The sequence below is a fragment of the Schistocerca piceifrons genome, chromosome 7, assembly GCF_021461385.2.
Source record: "Schistocerca piceifrons isolate TAMUIC-IGC-003096 chromosome 7, iqSchPice1.1, whole genome shotgun sequence".
In the NCBI taxonomy this organism is placed as follows: domain Eukaryota; kingdom Metazoa; phylum Arthropoda; class Insecta; order Orthoptera; family Acrididae; genus Schistocerca; species Schistocerca piceifrons.
The window spans coordinates 283478401-283494701 of NC_060144.1; the positions used below are offsets into that span (position 1 = coordinate 283478401).

General features: G+C 39.3%; 1 protein-coding gene across 2 annotated transcripts in view; it reads right to left on the reverse strand.

The window, feature by feature from the left end:
• Positions 1–12991: 12991 nt before the first annotated feature.
• LOC124804755 (phosphatidylinositol 3-kinase catalytic subunit type 3) overlaps positions 12992–16301 on the reverse strand; it is a 93740-nt gene continuing 90430 nt past the window's right edge. The window contains exons 16-17 of one of the 2 annotated variants that reach the window (XM_047265063.1): positions 14283–14526; positions 12992–13625 (exon numbers count right to left, since the gene is read on the reverse strand). In XM_047265063.1, the coding sequence (XP_047121019.1) occupies positions 13394–13625; positions 14283–14526 (476 nt within the window). In that variant the 3' untranslated portion in view covers positions 12992–13393. The remainder of the gene's footprint in view (positions 13626–14282; positions 14527–16301) is intronic. The other variant, XM_047265062.1, reaches the window with a different exon arrangement.

A 16301-nucleotide genomic window follows, 5' to 3' on the forward strand; every position in this document is an offset into this window, starting at 1 on the left:
TGTTTGTGGGGGGGGGGGGGGGGAGGGGAAGGGGGGATATGGCACAGGATATCTGTTTGTATATTAGGTCAGAGGGGTATTGCCTGTGAGGCTTTTGGCATACTGGGCAAGGGAGTTCTAACCACTTCAGATGCATCTGCCACCAGTGGCCAGGCTGTATGGGAGCGATTTTTTGGTGTGGAAGGGGTGGCAGCTGTCAAAGTGCAGGTACTATTGGTGATTGATGGGTTTGATGAGGACTGAGGTGTGGATGAAGCTATCTGAGAGAAGGAGATCAACATCTAGGAAGGTGGCATGATGGGTGGAGGAGGACCAGGTGAAGTGGATGGGAGAGAAGTTGTTGAGATTGTGAGGGTATGAGGATAAGGTGTTCTGGCCTCGGGTCCAGATTATAAGGATGTCACCAATAAACCTGAACCAGATGAGGGGTTTGGTATTTTGGGAAGCTAGGAATGTTTTTTCTAGGTGGCTCATGAAGAGGCTGGCATAAGAGGGTGGCATAGGAGGGTGTCATGCCAGTGCATTTAAGGATCAAGATGAGGGACATGGTTTTGGTTAGGGATAGGGAAAATTTTCTGAAGTGTAGCAGATAAACAGAGCAGGGGTTCATTGTGTTGGTGGGTGGGGGGCACTGGGGAAGGAAGTTTGTTTTGGAAGTGGTGGTTAAAGGTTGCAGGTGTTCCTTAAATGCTGCCTAAGCCATGGAATTCCCCACAATAGCCTAACCATAAATATTCCTATTTCTGGGTGCCACCCCTTCTTCTACAATGACCTTCATCTTTTAAGGTTCCACTAGTTGCTTTCCCTCACAAACCTGGTTCTACCAAAACATGTCTCCATGGCACAGGCATCCCCACAAAGTACTGCTAGTTTGCAATCGCCACTACCTACACCTCATCACCCAAACTGATATCCTGCCACTCAAACACCTAAAAGAAAATTTCCAAACTCCAGCCTGCTGAAATCCTACTCCCGCCTCAGGGCACCACTATCCAACCCAACCCAATTTCCAGTGTTCCTCCTCATCAAACCCCTCACAGCAACCAGACCCTGCCTAGCTGACCTTTTCAACCTATCACATCCTCCAAAACCTCCTACCAGCACTCCATGAAATCCAGAATGGAAACAATCCCAGAACACTGTTTTTAACCTCTCCACCAAAATCCTCAGACCCCCAGAAATTTCAGACCTATCCAAAGGCGTCACATTCAGTCCTACTCCCAGGTCTAACTATGTTGAACTTGTGAAAGATCTACGCTCCTTCTCTCGCTCCCTTCAGTGGAAACACTTCTTTGCCACCAACCCATCCAACTACAGCCAGTCCAAACCTAAAATCAAACCCTGCCTGTCCCAGTTTGTACCACCATCCAACTGTGATGATGATGATTGGTTTGTGGGGCCCTCAACTGTTCGGTTATCAACACCCGTACAAAGTCCCAATTTTTACAAAAATTAATGAATTAATTCACTAATTAATAACTTCATGTAATTCACTTTCATTTGCAATATGGTGTCTACTTATGTAAATGTAGAGAATCATGACATAGAAGAAAAACAGTGTCTATGTATTTTTATAAATTTGTAACCAGCAACATTTTTTGTAATTCAAAATTCTTTTATTTCTTGTACATCATCAAAGATAATAAATTCCAACCTAGCCATATTTCAAAGCAATATGCAATTTAAAGAATGACAATTGGGTCTTATGCCCATCTATAAGTAGCCAGATATTGCTCAAAATAATCAGTCCATGGTTTGAAAATAAATGAGTGACATTTGTGTTGAACATGCTCTCATTGTTTGACTCACACCACAATTATGTTTATTCTGTACATAGGAATATACACTCCATTCACCATGAAAATCACAAACTTAATATTGAGAAGCAGATAGATTGCTACTCACTGTAAAGTGACGTGTGGATTGAAGACAGGCACTGTGGAAAAACTGTTATAAGATTTCAGCCAAAGCCTACTTCAAATAAGAAAATATGCACATTCACACAAGCAAGCAGATCTCATTCAAAAATGGCCACTAGCTCCAGCCATCCCACACTGTCATGTTGAGTGAAGACAGTAATCTGGAGTGGGGCAGGTAAATGGAAGGGGGAGGGATCGCAAGACATGTGTGGGGAGAGAGTAGTGTTAGCATTGCCTGGCAGAGCATGCAAGGATTGGATGGTAGCAGGAGAAGGCTGCCAGGGTCAGCATTGGGAGGCTGAGGGAGAGGGGGGTGTGGGGTGAGGTGGGAAAGGCGAGGAGTAAAGATAGGGAAAAGACTGCTGGGTTCCATGGAAGAGAGCTGCACACAATGAGGGTTAGGAGATGTGAACTGCGAGTAGGAGATGGGAGAGAGGGGATGGAAACTGTTCAGTGGAGGGTATGTGGGCAGTGGGTTACCGTAGGTAGAGGCTAAGATAATTTTGGGAGTTGAGAATGTGTTGTACGGATAAGTTCAGAAAAGCTGGTGGTAGAGGGGAGGTTCCAGATGGCCCGCGTTATGCAGCAGTCATGAAATCAAGAATGTTACATTCAGCTGCATGTTGTGCCACAGGGTGGTCCACTTTTCTCTTGGCCACAGTTTGCCAGTGGCCATTCATCCTGGTGGACATCTGGTTGGTAGTCATGCCAATATAAAAAGTTGTGCAATTGTTGCAGCAGATCTCATATCTGACATGGCTGTTTTCACAGGGGGCCTGGCCTCATCAGAGGGAACGATAAGCCGGTGACATCATTGGACTAGGAAGTTCTGGGTGGGTGGATTGGCTAGGTCTTGCACCTGTAGTCTTCCATAGGGATATGATCCTTACGGATAGGCGTTGCAACTGGGAATGGCATAGGAATAGACTAAGATGTTGGGGAGGTTGGGTGGGCAACAGAACAGCACTTTAGGAGGTGAGGGAAGGGTCTTGGATAGGATGTCCCTCATTTCAGTGCATTATGGTAGATAATCAAAGCCCTGTCAAGGGATGTGGTTCAGATTTCCAGTTCTGGTTGGTACTGAGTGATGAAGGGGGCACTCCTTTGAGCTCTGGTTCCTCAGGATGGTGGGAGGATTGGTGGTGTGTGGGGATATAGCACAGGAAATCTGTTTGTAGACTAGGTCTTGGAGGCTAGTACCTGTCTGTGAAGGCCTTTGTGAGACTGTCAGCATACTGGGAAAGAGAGTTCTTGTCACTGCGGATACAACATTCCCAGGTGGCCAGATTGTTTGGAAAGAATTTTTTGGTGTGGAAGGGATGGCACTTTTGGTGGTTGGTGGTTTCCATGAGGACAGATATGTGGGTTGAGCCATCAGATAGGATAAAGTCAACATCCAGAAAGGTGGTATGCTAGGTTGTAAGAAGACCAGGTGAAGCACTTGGCAGAGTAGCTGTTGACATTGTGACAGAATGAAGATAGAGTGTCTTGACCCTGTGTCCAGATTATGAAGGTATCGTAAGTGAACCAGTCCAGAGGTTTGGGGTTTTGTCAGGCTAGCAAGGTTTCCCCTAGATGGCCTATAAATAGCCTGGCATAGGAGGGTGTCATGCTGGTGCCCATGGCTGCACTGCGGATTTGTTTGTATACTTTCCCTTCAAAGGAGAAGTAGTTGTGTGTTAGCTTCAAGTTAGCAAAGTGTTTGATGGATGAGGTTTTGGGTTTGGAGTCTAGAGGACATTGGAAGAGATAGTGTTCAATAGTGGTAAGATCATGGGCACGAGGGATGTTGATGTATATGGGAGTGGCATCAACAATAATGAGTAGGGATCCACAAAGTAAAGGGGTAGGGATGGTGGATAGTCAGTGAAGGAAGTGGTTGGTATCTTTGACATGGGAGGCAAGTTTTGTTATATTATTGATCAATAGGGACTGAAATTCTTTCAGTGGAGGCACAATAACCACCTACAATGGACATCCACAATTTCTAGGTTCATGGATATTGGGGAGCATGTACAGGTGAATGTGTAGGGTGACTCAGGGATGAGAAGAGAAATGGATTCGGGTGAGAGGCTTTAAGCAGGGATTGGACTTCTGTGATGGGATAATTCTGAGAGGCTTTAAGCACGGATTGGATAATTCTGGCAGAGATTATAGGTGAAGCAGTCAGACAATTTTCAGAGGCCTCTACCAGGCAGTCACTGCAATTTATACCAACAGTGATGAGGCCACTGTCAGGAGGTAGGATGATTATGTCAGCATGTGTTTTTGAGGCTGTGTATGGCTGACCTTTCTTCTGCTGAAAGATTGTTGTTCTTAGGAAGGGTCCTGAGGAAAGATGGTGAGGCCAAACTGGAGGTAAGGAGTTTGTGGAAGGTGACCAGGGGGTGGTTAGGTGGGAGGGGGGAGGATCACTATTGAATGGTGGCACGAACACGGAAAGGTAGGGTTTAATGTTGTCATTAGGGTGGTTTTGGCTGGAGGTATTGGTGGCAAATAAGTGATTCCATTGCAGGTATGGGGAGAAGGACAGTAGGCATTTGACAAATCCAACATGGTTAAATTTGGGTGCAGGTCAAAGCGAAAGAGAATGTATAACAAGTTTTCTCCTGTCACCATGATGTCATAGGCATGGCCACGGCTGCTCTTCTTCTATGGCTCACACCACATCTCCTAGGCAGAGCCGCTGATACAGAATAAACTGACTGAACAGCAAATACTGCAAATGTGGTATAATGTTTATCATCTTTCTGGCTTGCAGATGCACTACGTCCATTTGTTTCATGATACATGTTGTTGTGGTCTTCAGTCCTGAGACTGGTTTGATGCAGCTCTCCATGCTACTCTATCCTGTGCAAGCTTCTTCATCTCCCAGTACCTACTGCAACCTGCATCCTTCTGAATCTGTTTAGTGCATTCATCTCTTGGTCTCCCTCTATGATTTTTACCCTCCACGCTGCCCTCCAATACTAAATTGGAGATCCCTTGATGCCTCAGGACATGCCCTTCTTCTAGTCAAGTTGTGCCACAAACTTCTGTTCTCCCCAATACTATTCAATACCTCCTCATTAGTTATGTGATCTACCCATCTAATCTTCAGCATTCTTCTGTAGCACCACATTTCAAAAGCTTCTATTCTCTTCTTGTCCAAACTAGTTATCATCCACGTTTCACTTCCATACTTGGCTACACTCCATACAAATACTTTCAGAAACGAATTCCTGACACTTAAATCTATACTCAATGTTAACAAATTTCTCTTCTTCAGAAAAGCTTCCCTTGCCATTGCCAGTCTACATTTTATATCCTCTCTACTTCGACCATCATCAGATATTTTGCTCCCCAAATAGTAAAACTCATTTACTACTTTAAGTGTCCCATTTCCTAATCTAATTCCCTCAGCATCACCCGACTTAATTTGACTACATTCCATTATCCTCGTTTTGCTTTTGTTGATGTTCATCTTATATCCTCCTTTCAAGACACTGTCCATTCCGTTCAACTGCTCTTCCAAGTCCTTTGCTGTCTGACAGAATTACAATGTCATCGGCGAACCTCAAAGTTTTTATTTCTTCTCCATGAATTTTAATACCTACTCCGAATTTTTCTTTTGTTTCCTTTACTGCTTGCTCAATATACAGATTGAATAACATCGGGGAGAGGCTACAACCCTGTCTCACTCCCTTCCCAACCACTGCTTCCCTTTCATGCCCCTCGACTCTTATAACTGTCATCTGGTTTCTGTACAAATTGTAAATAGCCTTACGCTCCCTGTATTTTACCCCTGCCACTTTCAGAATTTGAAACAGAGTATTCCAGTTAACATTGTCAAAAGCTTTCTCTAGGTCTACAAATGCTAGAAACGTAGGTTTGCCTTTTCTTAATCTTTCTTCTAAGATAAGTCTTAAGGTAAGTATTGCCTCACGTGTTCCAACATTTCTACGGAATCCAAACTGATCTTCCCCAAGGTCTGCTTCTACCAGTTTTTCTGTTCGTCTGTAAAGAATTCGCGTTAGTATTTTGCAGCTGTGACTTATTAAACTGATAGTTCGGTAATTTTCACATCTGTCAACACCTGCTTTCTTTGGGATTAGAATTATTATATTCTTCTTGAAGTCTGAGGGTATTTCACCTGTCTCATACATCTTGCTCACCAGATGGTAGAGTTTTGTTATGACTGGCTCTGCCAAGGCCGTCAGTAGTTCTAATGGAATGTTGTCTACTCCCGGCGCCTTGTTTCTACTCAGGTCTCTGTCAAACTCTTCACACAGTATCATATCTCCCATTTCGTCTTCATCTACATCCTCTCCCATTTCCATAATATTGTCCTCAAGTACATCGCCCTAGTATAAACCCTCTATATACTCCTTCCACCTTTCCGCCTTCCCTTCTTTGCTTAGAACTGGGTTTCCATCTGAGCTCTTGATATTCATACAAGTGGTTCTCTTCTCTCCAAAGGTCTCTTTAATTTTCCTGTAGGCATTATCTCTCTTACCCCTAGTGAGATAAGCCTCTACAGCCTTACATTTGTCCTCTAGCCATCCCTGCTTAGCCATTTTGCACTTCCTGTTGATCTCATTTTTGAAACGTTTGTATTCCTTTTTGCCTGCTTCATTTACTGCATTTTTATATTTTCTCCTTTCATCAGTTAAATTCAATATTTCTTCTGTTACCCAAGGATTTCTATTAGCCCTCGTCTTTTTACCTACTTGATCGTCTGCTGCCTTCACTACATCTCTCAGAGCTACCCATTCTTCTTCTATTGTATTTCTTTCCCCCATTCTTGTCAATTGTTCCCTAATGCTCTCCCTGAAGCTCTCTACAACCTCTGGTTCTTTCAGTTTATCCAGGTCCCATCTCCTTAAATGAGCACCTTTTTGTAGTTTCTTCAGTTTTAATCTACAGTTCATAACCAATAGACTGTGGTCAGAGTCCATATCTGCCCCTGGAAATCTCTTACAATTTAAAACCTGATTCCTAAATCTCTGTCTTATCATTATATAATCTATCTGATACCTTTTAGTATCTCCAGGATTCTTCCAGGTATACAACCTTCTTTTAAGATTCTTGAACCAAGTATTACCTATGATTAAGTTATGCTCTGTGCAAAATTCTACCAGACGGCTTCCTCTTTCATTTCTTCCCCCCAATCCATATTCACTTACTACATTTCCTTCTCTCCCTTTTCCTACCGACGTATTCGTCACCCATGACTATTAAATTTTCGTCTCCCTTCACTACCTGAATAATTTCTTTTATCTCATCATACATTTCATCAATTTCTTCATCATCTGCAGAGCTAGTTGGCATATATACTTGTACTACTGTAGTAGGTGTGGTCTTCGTATCTATCTTGGCCACAATAATGCGTTCACTATGCTGTTTGTAGTAGCTTACCCGCACTCCCATTTTTTTTTTTTCATTATTAAACCTACTCCTACATTACCCCTATTTGATTTTGTATTTATAACCCTCTATTTACCTGACCAAAAGTCTTGTTCCTCCTGCCACCGAACTTCACTAATTTCCACTAGATCTAACTTTAACCTATCCATTTCCCTTTTTAAATTTTCTAACCTACCTGCCCGAATAAGGGATCTGACATTCCACGCTCCGATCCGTAGAATGCCAGTTTTCTTTCTCCTGATAACGACGTCCTCTTGAGTAGTCCCCGCCCGGAGATCCGAATGGGGGACTATTTTACCTCCGGAATATTTTACCCAAGAGGACGCCATCATCATTTAGTCATACAGTAAAGCTGCATGCCCTCGGGAAAAATTATGGCTGTAGTTTCCCCTTGCTTTCAGCCGTTCACAGTACCAGCACAGCAAGGCCGTTTTGGTTAATGTTACAAGGCCAGATCAGTCAGTCATCCAGACTGTTGCCCCTGCAACTACTGAAAAGGCTGCTGCCCCTCTTCAGGAACCAAACGTTTGTCTGGCCTCTCAACAGATACTCCTCCGTTGTGGTTGCACCTACGGTACGGCCATCTGTATCGCTGAGGCACGCAAGCCTCCCCACCAGCGGCAAGGTCCATGCCATGGTTCATGGGGGGGGGGGGGGGGGGGGGTATATTATGTGCAGCCCAGAAGTACTTTTCTTCCACAGAGGCCCAGGTAAGCTAAGAGGTTTGTCGCCCCTGCTGTACGGTAGCCTTACTATATTATTTATTATTTTAAAAAGTTTTTCAGTCAACGTTTCCAATTCTACTGTTACTTATACAAGTAACACCCAGCACCGAATTTCCATAATCTAAATGGTTCATCCGATTTCGTCGATCGGTGTGTCTTTAGAAAGCTATTAGTGTAAACCTAAATTGCTACGAATTATAGTCATGTAACTTCAACAGTAGACAAGTTATTGGAGGCCAAAGTGGCCGATTACTACTAATCGCGTCAGGCCATAAGTACTCCACAGTGACACGAAAAAACGGTAGCAGCATGCTTATAAATATATTTATTCGTCTATGTCTTTGTTTATGTCTGATACATATTATTCATGAAGAAATTGGGTAAATATTTAGTGTGTTTTAGAAAGCACAGAGACATTAGGCTAGAGGCCTACCTTTCGTTCTATTCCTTTGATATATGTTTATTTAGTTTGTTTATGTATCTAATAATGTGTGTTAGAGCATGATTCTCATCCAGCCATAGGAATATTTATTTAATTTCAAGTTATTTAAATGTAAATCCAGTATTTCGAATGTGTTTCATTATGTTTGTGTGGGTGTGTTGATTTGAAGACATGGCACGAGCACTCTAGCCAATCACAGTGCTTATGAATGAGGAGACTGCATGGAAGCGGGAGAAGAGTTCTGGGCAGGACGGCACAGGACACGGGGAGTGCTGGACGTGACAGTGTGATGGACGCACATTCGCAGGAAAGACTTGGAGTGGAGCAGTTTGGCGCGTGGTCGCGAGAGATAGAAATACTTCGGAGTGCCGACTAGTAAGATTTCCATAGCTTCTACAGTGAAGACGTAGTGTGCATTTAGAAGTGAATATCTCGTGAGCTATGTTGTTGTTCATAACTAATTATGTGCAGTAGGATTCGATTGTTTCCCTGTTATTCAACTTATATCTTATTTAATTGCTGGACGATCAACACCACCAAGTGTTTTGCAGAAATATACCATGTTCTCAAAAGCACTTCTTCTATCGTACTCATCATTTAAAAGTTAAGATAGTACCTGCAATTTTAATTTTAAAAACCAACAGCCTCAGTTGCAAAGTTTACCTAGATTTACCTACGTTTCAGTCGAGATAACCCAACCTTCTTCAGAATAAAAGTAACTACCGTTTGTCCATACTGGACATTAAAATTAATATTTATACGGTTGCTGACAGGACTGCGAAATGTTGAAAATATTTAAGTGCTGCAGATTTTGTTTAATTGCAATCTTTCATTTATAAATTTCTACATTACATTCGCAATTGCTGAGTGATACGAACCTTTGACCATCCGACTCTTGTGTATATTCATATTGTATATTGTTGACTTAGCAGTATTTGGCTTGTAATGCGGTAACTATATATGCCAGCCCCTAGACAATGAAATCAGCCAAAAACAGAGGGTATGTAGTTGAGGACCACACCCACACCATTCCTTTTTACTTTTATTGGAAAGCCCGCACCTGCCACCTTTCAGCCTTTTCAGGATAGTGGCTAGCCATTTCAGCTCTTAGAACTCATACGTAAGCTTCCATTTTCTTCAAAGCCCTTTGTAGTTATCCTATAGGCAGCATCTATCTTTCTCACTTATGTATGCTTCTACAGTTTTAAAGTATCTCCTCTAGCACTTTTGCACTTCTTGTCAGTCATTTTTTGACATCCGTATTCCCTTTCCCCCGTCTCATTTGATACATTTTTATTTTTCTTCTTTCATCAGTTGAATTTAATATCTCCTGCATTAGCCAAGGTTTCTATAAGGCTCTGTCTTTCTACCTATTTTAATGCTCTGCTGCCTTCACTGTATCACCTCTCAAAGCAACTGATTCATCTTCTGTATTCCTTTCCCCCACTTCAGTCAAACATTGCCTAATGATTCCTCTAAAACTTTCAGCCTCTGGTTCATTCAACTTACTGAGGTCCCATTTCCTTTTAGTCTTACCTTTCTGCAGTCCATAACCTATAATTTATAATCAGAGTCCACATTTGCTTCTGGAAATGGTTTGTAGTTTAAAAATTGATTTCTAAATCTGTGTCTTAGCATTATGTAATTTATGTGAAACCTCCCTGTTTCTCAAGGTCTCTTCCATGTATAAAACCTTTTGTGATTCTTAACCCTTTCACTACTACAGATATGCTCTTTGCATTCCATGCCAATGTGGCTTTTGTTACAGCTACGCTGCTTGCCAAATGCTAGTACCTGTGCTGAGACAGTGCTCTAGCCCACATGAAATTCTTATCTGATTTTCAAAAACAATTATGTGAAAAAATTGGGCTTTTAGACATCTTACATTCTGATACCTTCAATCAATAAAGAACTGAATTTCTTCTCTTTATATGCCACATTACCTGTGTTGCATCAAATTAATTAAAACACAGCATGAAATTTTAAAGATTTTGCAGTGGTTAAAACACACTGCATGAACTTTGTTTATATTTGATTTTAGATCATACATTGTAGTGAATGTAATGTAGATAAGATATTGAAATTTTATTTAAAATTGAGGGAAGAAGGATATCTCATTTTATTCTCGAGTTATTGGGTTTTATATTCGATGGATGGTCATGCATGATGCACCCGTTTACATCCTTTCACATTGTGAATCGTGTGTCATAACAATTGCCGTATCTCAAACAATTCAAAATATCGAGGTTTTTTGTAAATGACAGCATGCACATGGCACATTATATGAGAAATACCCTGAACTCTTATTTACCAAGATATGGATGTAACTCATCTGCACCAGTGAGAGGTAGACAGCTCAGGATGCTTTTATACATCCATAGCACTGTCGAAAATCCAAGCAGCACGCAAACTCATGTCAACAACACATGGGGAAAGGCATAACAGGACATGCATACAAGCCTACATCAGCAAAAGTGTTACAGTGTAACAATGATAAAAAAATTGTTCTCTGTGCAAGATTCTGTAAGCCTGCCCTTTTCATTCCTTTCCCTCATTCCATTTTGTCCTCCCAAGTTCCCTACTCTCATTTCCTACCATCAAATTCCAGTCTCCCCATTACAGTTTTTTGTATCTTAACTACCTGAAAAAGTTATTTTTCCTCATCATATGTTCTTTCAATCTCTTCATCTGCACATCTAGTACACATATACACTTTGTGACATAGTAGGTGGATTCTTCCCATCTGCTACGTTTTTTGTACTCTTATAAATAATCAAATTTTTGTGCTAAATTCTATGTTATTTTCAATACATTTACCTACTAGCATGTAATACCTATACGAAAATCTCAGTATCCTATTTAAATGTAACTTCAGTTAAATTTATTATTTAGATTGTCACTGAAGTGTTCCGATTGCATTTGTATAATTAGTTTTCATCAAGGCACTTAATTAAAAATTACAGTTAATTAAAGTTAGCACAATAGTTCACTACATGTAAAACATGGTAATCAGCATAATTCCACAAAGTGACCTATACCATTTGAAAGCTGCACATTCCCACTTGCCAGTAATGTATTTTAAATAGCCAAAGACTAATTATCTTCCACAATAATTAATAGAAGTTCAGAAGCAGTCCCAATTTTCATAGCAGATTTTGTAATAACCATTGGCTGATTCCAGTCTTTGACAACATAACTTTGTTACCATAATTTTTCTGTACAAAATGATATACAGAATTGATTGATTGATTCACTAATTAATAATTTCATGTATTTCTCTGTAATCTGCAATATGGCAGGACAGGTGGTCACAGGTTTGTTTTAAACAATACCGAGAAAGTCTACTGACCAAGTTTCAAGAATCGGCTTTAAATAATGACACTAGGAATACTACAATCCCAAACATACCACAACACTCCCATAAGGAGTGGGGACAAGATTAGATTAATTACAGCATGCACTGAGGCATTTAAACAATCATTCTTCATGCACTTGATACACGAGTCGAATGGGAAGAACCATAATATCTGAAACAATGGGATGTATTCTCTGTCCTGCATTTCACAGTAGTTTACAGAGGTTACCTGTAGATTTAGATTCATATAAACAAGGAAATTCACACTGTGTACAGATAATAGTTCCATGTAATTTCCAGACTTCTGACTAGCAACATTTTCTATATGCCAAAACCACATTAGCTATTGTAGTTTATCAAAAACAGTAAAATCCAACCCATCAAAATTTTAAGGCATAACACGGTTTCCAAAGTAACAGTTTATCCCTATGTGAATATTTATAACACATTCTCAATCATGAAATAGTCTGCAGTTTCAAAGAGCAAAAGTAACATACTTTGGATGTGCTCTCTGTGTAGACTCACGCAGGCTAGTCTCTACACACTATAAGAGAAATACAGGCACTGACAACCACGAAACTGGAGAATAAGTTTTGTAACTTTCAAGTTATCTCTGTAGCCTACATTAATGGCCATTTTAATTGAATGGCAATGTGGTCAACAAACACTCCGGACTATCATCATAATCATTGGGTTGAGCTATTGTTGGACTGTGTTATGGACTGATTTAAATGAATTAACTGTCATTGTCTTTAACAGGAACTATGATAAGTGAAAACTGGGTCAATTTCGAATAAATATGGACTGTTCATATTGTGCCACAATTTAATACTTCATCAATGAACTGTGACTTGGGCAATGTGGGAGCTTACTGAATACTTGTGCTAATGATTTATCATCATATTTAATATATAAACTTTATGAGGATTACAGGTGTGTTAACAAAACCTGAATGTTTGTATCACATACATTTTTACTACTGTACACTTTCAGCTTCAAGGTGATCCAGATCGGTGTTACCAAGGAGAGACTAAAAACTCAAGTCAGTTTCTTTAAAACTTCTACTACTGTGGTGGGTGTTGAATTTGTCTGACTTGGTAAAACATAGGCAAAAGCAATGAAAAACTTTGTGACATAATTTCTCTTTTTTTATTAAATAATGTTTCTACCCACAGTTCTTAGTTACAAAAGTCCACAAAAACACACACTCATTCAAAAGTCAATTTTCTTCCATTACTGTACAATATTTACATATTTATCTTCATCAAAATAAAATCTCCATGTTTGAAAGACTGAATTGCAACTGTCAGTGGCACAAAATATCTACATCCATTTAAGGTCCTCACAATAAATTAAAACCTGTCAATCAAAAGTCATAAAAAATTCTTCACAACAAACATCCTTTCATACTGATGGGTCTTCCACTTACTCTGAACATAACCATACATAACCTCCCACTGTGACATCACACCTGGCAAGCACAAGTATTTGACACAATCTCCTAACTTACTGTTATTACCTGTATCAGTAAATAAAAAAAGTTCAGTCATTTCCTCCAGTATTGAGCAAACTTATGGAATTGTTCAACTAGAGCAGCCATTACTGCAGTAACCGACAAGTCCAGCAAATTCTGCATGTAGTGTACTGCCTCTTCATCTCCAAGATCAAGACGTAGTTTGTCTTGAACCTTCTTCACTGCTTTATCAGGTTCTAGAGCAATGTCTGGTACACTTGCATCCACCATAAGAGAAAACAGATTCAGCATTAAGTTTGCATGCCTGAAATAAAAGAGAAACAGATTATTAAATTGTAAGAATATTTTTTTGTCATCAGGACATTTGAAGATATAATGTGTACTATTAGCTGTGCAAAACGTTTTGGCGTCTGTGGAGATTTGCTGTGTGTACTGCTGTTACACAAAACAACACTGCAGCATGTCCACTTAAAAGAAGGAAATAAGTTAATTACACAAGAACAGAACTACACAATTTAATTGTGAAAAATGTAACAAATAAGGCTGTGTGTAAACTGCAAAGATTCAATTTGTTTTTAATTTCACTATCGTTTTCAATCTTCTTATGTTACTGAGTGTGCAACTGTTTCTTGCCAGTAGTGAGAGTTAAGTAGTCAACAAATATTGCACAAAAGATTGATATTAACACAAAAAATAAACAATTTGCATATCATTTTCAAATATCAATTATCTACAGAGGGTAAATGGCAGTTAATATTGTTTGGATATTAACAATTTAAGATGTAGGAACCGGTATAACATACATTTAAAACAAAAATGCCTGTCTTAGCATTATTAATGCTTTAGATCACAATAATTCTTTTCTGTGTAATATATTTACCTTCTCAAAATAATTAATTAATCAACACTTTGCAGTTTAAATTTTTTGCCAAAAACTGATTGTTTTTGTTGTTATATTTACCTTCTCAGATGGAGGAAAGCTGTATAGCACTGTTTCCTGAATTCCTGATAATGTTCTGAATTGATACCACCCATAGCTTCAACCATTTCTTTGCTCAGCTTCATTGGTGGAGGTAGTGGCTTTGGATCACGACCCAGAATATACCCGAAGTCAATATGGAACAGTTTTCCACTGGTTGTTAGTAAGAGATTATCAAGATGGCGATCACCGACACCAAGCAAGTATGTGATAACACAATATCCAGCTGAAATTAAAAATTTTTCATTGACATTTGTTTAAAAAATTACACTACTGAACAATATAATGTACTGACAACTTGTGTAAAGAAAATGATTTAAATACCCTGTATTAATAATGGATGCAAATTTAGTAAATTATTGTTTACAGATATGTGAAGCATGCAATAACATCCCCTGAGAAAGCACAATAAGCAGTAAAATATCATTATGCTCATCCATGTGTATATTAATTGGAAAATCAACAGATGCTTGTTAAGATCATCGTTCACCGTGGAGTTTTGAAGATTACATGGAGTTTGAGGCACCTAGTCACTATGAGTAAAAAAAAGTGCTCTATTACCTGCTCAAGTAGTCTGAGAAATGTGTGAGCACTGAACACAATTTTCATAATTCAAGGCATGGATGCAATAACCAGGTACGTCATGTTTACATAATTCCACAAAGTGGAAGAAAAATTAACTGGTATCATCTTTTCACAACCTTTATTTAGGTCTTCAGCAAAGTGTAATAGGTTATTACAAGTACAAACAAAGATTTAGTATAATATTTACTGAACTGGGAAAAAACTGACTTTTCTCCCTTGCAACAAATAACTTTGTTTTATGAATATGATGTCAAATCAACAAATAAGCAACTACAGAAACAACAACTATCAGAACTTAAAATAAAATTTGTAAAATGACTCATTCTACATAATGACGATTTATCGTGCAAAATGATCCACGGAACATGAAAGTAAGTAACAAACAGTTCTGCCATAAATCAACTATAGTAAAATTTTAAGCCTGACAGTGGCACAAACTTCTGGGCGAACTTCATTATATCTTTATATTTTTCAGATTTAAATGGAAAAGACTCCATAAAGTGTTTCCTCAGGGAAATGCACGAGTTGTTGTCTTTCAAAGATGATTTGAAGATTGTTATAGCAGATTGCTGCATAGATCACAGAAACGTGTAACAGAAAACAGCATTAAACTAGCTTTGAAGCGCTAGCTTTTTTCTAGCAGTAATACACATATTCACACACACAACCACACAGACACCCAAACGCACTCTCGCATAGCCATAGACATTTTTGTTTTCAACATATCAGCTTTAGTCATCGACAGTGTGTCGCCAATGGCTTGAATTCACTGCATTTGCGGGACATCGTTGACATGAGGATTCATTTCCATCCTGATTGCACAACGAGTTGAGCAGAAGGAGTTGCAAATGATAACTGAATGTCAGACACTGTACAATGGTTTGATTTTTATTACTGCTGTGAGAATGGTTATTCTGAACAATCTGAAGCGACAGTTGTACATACTGCACTGCGAGGTAACCATTTTCTCGAGTACTCTCATCTCACCAAATTAAGCCAAAACGACAACCATGTTTTCCGATACTGAAATAATAACTGAATTTTAACAGAAAACCAGTTCCCCAAGCTGACAAAAGAAAACAAGAGGTCCTTCATTCAGTAAAAACGAAGCTGGAGTGTATGAGATTCATCAGGAATAATAAGACAAAAATAGTCACTGTATTTCATGATGTACAGTTGGCAGTCTGAATTTCCAGTACTGGACGGGTGTCAATTTTTCCACTTTCACTGTCACAAAATATGTATTAGTTTTATAACAGCATTTAGACCATTCAACTTTTTAAAATCTTCTTTTCTTTTTTAGCAAGATATGCTCATTATAAAGACAAGAATTTCATTTCTACCATTTAACAGCCCAGTCTTTTCCAGAATTCACTAGTATCCAACAATTCTTCTGTACGAAAGCAAGCTTAACCA